The 6086-nt window shown below is 47.6% G+C and overlaps 1 protein-coding gene across 1 annotated transcript; it reads right to left on the reverse strand.

Moving 5' to 3' along the window:
* Positions 1–2851: 2851 nt before the first annotated feature.
* CCDC71L (coiled-coil domain containing 71 like) lies at positions 2852–4785 on the reverse strand. Its single transcript, XM_070617170.1, has one exon. The coding sequence runs from the start codon at positions 4768–4770 to the stop codon at positions 3610–3612; it is 1161 nt and encodes a 386-aa protein (XP_070473271.1). The 5' UTR covers positions 4771–4785; the 3' UTR covers positions 2852–3609.
* Positions 4786–6086: the final 1301 nt, after the last annotated feature.

Raw genomic sequence — 6086 nt, forward strand, 5'->3', positions numbered from 1 at the left:
GCATTTTTAAAGGCTTTATTGCTGGCAAACTGGGTAATGGCTTGGGCTAGGGCATGATACATTTTCCTGGAGATTCACTCAATCATTAACGAGGTGACGTAACATAGATTCCCAAGATAGCACAAAACACATATCTCGAGACTTCCAAGAGTTTGAAGTTCACAAAAAAAGCCAAAATTTATCAAATTGTAAATTAAAACGCTTTCCAATTCACATGCAAACGTAAAATCCTATTTCAAAAATTTCAGCATCATTAGAAAAATCAGACACTGTGTATTCTCTAAAATTTATTTACAGTTAATAAGTTAAAAAGTACAATCAGATTGTAAATCTTATATGCACATCAAACTCCAAGGAAACAATTCGGTTCCATTACAAACAATAGCCTTCTAATGCACTCAAGACAGAACAGCCTACGAAAAAGTATTTTAAACACACCAATAAAGCAAATATTATGTATATGTGTCCACTAAAAACCACCAGTTTAAAGAGTGCTGTGGCAACCCTTAAAACAACAAAAAACCTTTTGAGTTCGAAATTGCTCCGATTTTTTTGTACTCAAATATTTCTCATGTTTCCTTATTGAAGAGTTTCCAGAAAAATAGTACTATCGTTTGCACAGAGCAAATCAATAGGTGTAGCCACCAGCTTCAGTGACACTTGTCCACCAGGCTACTCAAACTTGGACAAAATAAATACACACCACAACAGCGACACTTTGCACTATCAACAATGAACCTTGCCCTCGACGATCATGACATTACTCACTGGTTTCAGTAAGGAAAAATAAGTTGCTGGTTGACGGGAAAATCAAAAGGACATCGGGAATTTCAAAAGGTTATTTGACATTTAGGCACTCAGGAGTGAAAAATTAAGTAAAAGCGCAGCAAGGTGATAAACTTCCTCCCAGCTTCCTCCTCTACTTGTGCCATGAGATAGAAGAGAAGGGAAAAGAATGAATAAGCATCAGGGACTTCTTTTAGAAAACTATATACAAGCTAAGCTACACCCTCACTTCAGAGGACAGCGAATGGATGCCTCACCAGAAAGGCCACCGTGCCAAGTTCTCCTTCACATTCTGCCCAAAAGTACCCATAAGATACTTTCACTTTCCCATGACTATACTAATCAACTAGATTAGTGGTTTCTTCACATTTTAGAAGCTGTAAAACAACTAACTTTAGCGAGGTTTCGCTAAAGAAAACTTGGCAAAAATAAAGATATTTTTACATCTTATTTCACAAACTAGAAATGGTATGATTCGTTAATAGACCGGATAAATAACATATTGAGTTCAGGATGGGCAATCAGATCCAAACTGAAATCAGACAGCTCAGAATCCAAAGAAGCATTTACGCGAGTTCAAGTGCACTAAAGTAACAAGGCATTAGAGGGAAAAATGTTAAGAATCTCCGTTAAAATAAATGCCTGGTGTCTGTCAATGGTTATGTTTCAGTTTCGTGCTGAGCAAAGTTATCCTCCCAGCTAAGTCTAATTCCAAAATCCTTGGGGAAGCTCTTTCGATAAGCTAGATGTTGAAATTACGTTCTAATATGGCCATTGGATTTATTTTTTAATTATTATAAAATTATATACAATAGTGAAGTGGTACAAATACATTTTTTTCCCTCAGGCGCTAGTTAGCTAAAAAAAAGTTAACAATTTTGGGCGCAAAGAAAACCCTATGTGTCTGAAATACAATTGGCAATGGAAGCTAATAACCAAAAGAATATGTATCAACTTCCTGTCACACAAATATAATTTAATACTCTCCATCTTCTAAGTCATTATTCACTTTTAATTACTCATGTGACAGTGTTTGTAACAACGCATTATCATTGAGTAGTGAATAAAAGAATATGAGGCTTACTGAGAAACTGGCATAAAGTCATATATATATATATATATTTTTTTTTTACAAAACAAGAACACTGCAATTAAAGTCACAAAACCCCTACTATGGACTATTAAACTTGAAAAACTAATTTCAGAAGGATATGCCATTTGAATTCTAAGAACACAAGAGTCCCAATTGCAACACTCATTATTCTCCTAAGAAGTTGCCAAGCAGAGATCAATCTTCATATTGAGGACTTCACATGTCAAGTTCCAGCCCGGTGTGGATCGTTCCGTGGCAGAATACTTACACTTGAAATAACAGTGGTACAAAAACACTACTTGACCTTTAGATATTGCAGTAAAATATGGCCATGGCACCACTGGCTAAAACCATTAAGTCTTGCTGCCACCAATGACCAAAGGCACTTGGATGATCAAGAATCCCACACTGGGCCATATGGTAGAAACACTATTATAAACACGGAAAAGAAGGGTCAGTACTCTGGGTGGCTCGCCTGCTCCACTCCTGTGGTCTTCGGCTGTCAAAGACCGGTAACTGCAAACATAATTATGAAGGGAAATCAGACAAAAAGGGAAACTCGTGGAGCAAAAAAAGTCAACTAATCATCGTTTCTAAAAGTGATGGACAGCAAGCTGGACATTTCTTGTTACCCAACAACCAAAACAAAAAGGAAGGAGAGATCTACTTTGCCCAAAGTAACCTCAACCAGGAATTTGATACCAAGAAATGCCCCCACCCCTCTAGATCATTAACAGATCTGAGAACTCTAATGGGTATTCTGTTTGTCATTTCAATCACAAAGTTTACACACATTCACTTCTATGCTATTGTCCTTTTAAAATAAATTACGCTCAAAATATTCCTGTATCTGTACGTTAGACAAGTACAAGGAGGCCAAATCATTTCCAATCGGGTTTGATCCATCTCTTTAACCAACACCAGATCTTTCTAAGTCCTTCATTTGTTTTTTTTTTTTAATCACAAGCCATGTGGTTTCAATGCACTTTAATTTTTATTCAATTGAAAAAGATTCAACAAGTCAACTTCTCCTAAACAAAACTTTATACGAGTTTCTACCATTTTCTTGAGGAGCTCAGTAAATATAAACATTAAATTTCAATATAAAATCTTTAGAAACACCTTAAAAACGTTTAAACAGTTGTACTTTGCATCTCTTTGTTTGTGTTCACTGAGCCCATGAAATTCACCCTTGCACTAGGAACAGTCACAAGCTTGAATCTCTTAGAAAATATCCTTGGTCAAAGCTTTGGAATCCAGTTAGAACGAGGAAGCGAGGGGGGCTTCAGAATACCCTGAGCGCGAACTAGTGCAACGCCGCAAGACACGTTCGATCTTCCGTCCAGAAAGAGGGGTGGCAGTCAAAAAGAGGAAAAAGCGGGGTGGCCGTGGGGGTGGGGTCCAAAACAAGTAAATTCTGGCTTTAGAACCCAAGGACGAAACCGAATTCCTTTGGAAAAATAGTAACTTCTTCGGAGGACTTCCAGACCAGTGAGGTAGAGTCCAAGAGAGGAAACGGATCGGCCCCTTCAGTCCTGGAGACGTCGCGAGGCGGGGCGGGGAGGCCGGGGGAGCGGCCCGGCGGGGCAGCGGCCCCCCTCGGCGGCGCGGCGGCACAGCCCTCCGGGGCCTGCTCCGCGCGTAAAGTGCACTAGGGGACGGGTCCGGGTCGCATCTGTAAACACTCGACTGACACCTGCGCGGCCGTCCGCGGCGGGGGGCGGGGGGGCTCACGCCCGCGGCACCGGGAAGCGCCGCAGCCGCACCACCGGCTCCAGGTCCACGCGCAGCACCTGGCGCGCCCGGCGCCGCGCCGCCGCCAGGCTGCGCTCGGCCCACACGTCGCCGCCGACGCGGATGGTGGGGAAGGTGGTGAGCGTCGGCGTGGCCGCCCTCCAGATCTCCTCCAGGCTGCGGCCGCCGAAGCAGGGCGCGGGCGGCGCGGCGCCGCTCTCCTCGGGCTCGGCGGGCGGCGCCGGCGGCTTCCTGCGGCCGCCCGGGGCTCGGCGGCGCCTCCTCCTGGCGGCGGCGCGCGGGGCCGGCCTGCGCGGCGGGCGGCGGGCGGCGGGCGGCGCGGGCTCGGGCACCAGCGCGCGGCAGGACGAGTAGCCGTAGACGTCCTTGCTGCGCAGGATGTGCGGGGAGAACTGGTGCTTGAGGCTGCAGAGGAAGCTCCAGAGCTCGGCGTCCGAGCTCATGAACTCCGTGCTGCGGGGCATGAAGAGCTTGAAGGCGTCGCCCAGCGCCTGGGTGCTGTCGGCCAGCGACAGTTGCGAGCGCGAGTACACCACCTTCTCCTCCCGCGCCTCCAGCCCGGGCCCGCCGCCCGCGCCCGGGGCGGCCGGGGGCCGGCGCCGCCGCCTCTTCGCGCCGCGCCGCATCGGAGGCCGCTCGGGCCGCGCCGCTCGCGGCTCCCGCTGCCGCCGCGTCCCGCCCGGCGCGGCTCCCACGTCGCTCGCCGCCGCCGCCCCTCCCCCGCCCCCTCGGAGGGCGGCCGGCGCGGGTGGCTCGGCGGCCGCCCGGTGCAAGATGGCGGCCGGCGCCCACCCCTGGGCTTTGTCATTGGACGGCGCCGCGCCCCCAGCTTTCTCTTTCTTCTCCTCTCTTGCCTCCTTTCGCCCTCTGCCTTTCTTTAAATGGGCCCGCCTCAGGCCCCGCCCACCGCCGCCCCGGCCCCACCCATTGGGTGCTCTCCGAAGAGGGCGGGGCCGGGGGAGAGGCCAGTTCCTGGAAGATGGTGCCGGGGTGGGTGGTGGAGCTGGTGGCCCTTGGTCGCGGGTCAACAGTTGGGTGGGGACGTGGGCTGGGTGCCGTGTCCAGAGGAAGGGGTGGCCTTGGGCTGCCCCCTGGGGAGAGCCCCTCTCGGAGTGAGTGGGTGTGCGTTTGTGCATTGAGCTGGGAGACCCACCAGTCTGGATAACAAAGGGAGTCTTGCCCAAGGGCTGTCGCTTGTGCCCGCAGCAAGGGAATTGGGCTTAAGTCCAGAGGGAATGGGCCTTTCACAGTTCCCTTCCGAACCTTCAAAGGCCTCTTTTGGCATCTTCATTCAACTCTTCCCTCGTTGGCCCCGGTGCATTTCAAGCCACCACCAGTAATCCAGAAGCATCCAGGTGGTCTGGGCGGCATCGTGAGCTTGTCCCCTTCGACACAATGGACCCGTCTTCAGATTTGAGGGATCCTGTGCCTCTCGGGAAAGCAGAGCCTATTATACCTATAAAACGAAATACTCTTTGCTCCAGTTGATCAAAGATCAGTCACAACAAAGCCATTCTCCGGAAAGAAAATCTCCTTGTTTCTAAATATATAGTTCTTTCCACGTGAGTGCACTTCCCTTTTCATTTAGTTTTAATATGTCCCTTTGCAGCGCCATCTCTATCATTCAGAAAGGACGCAGCATCGCAGACAATCAAGAGGGTTCTGTTGAAAAGAACACGTTGTCAAGAACGCGTTACCTTTCGAATCTGAGGGGAGGGGATTATGAAGGCTTATAGAGCAGCGGACGTTCTTTAGTGGTCTTTTCTATCCTCAGTCCTTAGCTCGGTGCCTGTCAGAGAGTGGGCACTCTGCGGTTGCTGAGTAAATCCATGAAATACTCCTAATTATTTGAAATGAGGTGAGAAAGAAACATACTGAAATCTCTTGGAAGAGGACAATTTTATATTTTACATTCATATTGCGATTTTCTCTTCACTCCCTTAATGTTTAAGGTCAAAACCATCTCCTAATGCTTAGAACTTAGAGGTAGGCATGCAAATTTTACCCTTCAGTGGGCATCTTATTTTGCAGGAGAGAACTGATAAAGCACAGAAGTTTTACGATTTGCATACAGTTGCTAATGGTTCCCTTGAATATTTGAACTGAAAGATACCTAGCTCAATCTCCTTACTTCACAAATGAGGAAATTTGGACCCACAGGGGTTCAGTAGTACAGCTTGTTGACAGCAGGACTAGGTCTATGGTTTAGGTCTTTGGGTCCCTAATCTAGTGATCTTTATATTTCGCTGCAGTTTTTTCACATTGTACTGCCCAGACTCTAAGAGGTTCAATAGAAAATGCTTTATGCATGAATGGAGTGCCTGAGGGACAGAGCTGTACCCCAATCCTACTTCCACTCCACCCAGAATTGAGCTGTTTTCATCTGTCCTAGCTTGGACTTACAGATAATATTTTGTTTGAACCAGATAATATTTTTGTTTGTTTCGTTTCA

This window comes from Equus przewalskii, chromosome 4 (genome assembly GCF_037783145.1).
Source record: "Equus przewalskii isolate Varuska chromosome 4, EquPr2, whole genome shotgun sequence".
NCBI lineage: Eukaryota > Metazoa > Chordata > Mammalia > Perissodactyla > Equidae > Equus > Equus przewalskii.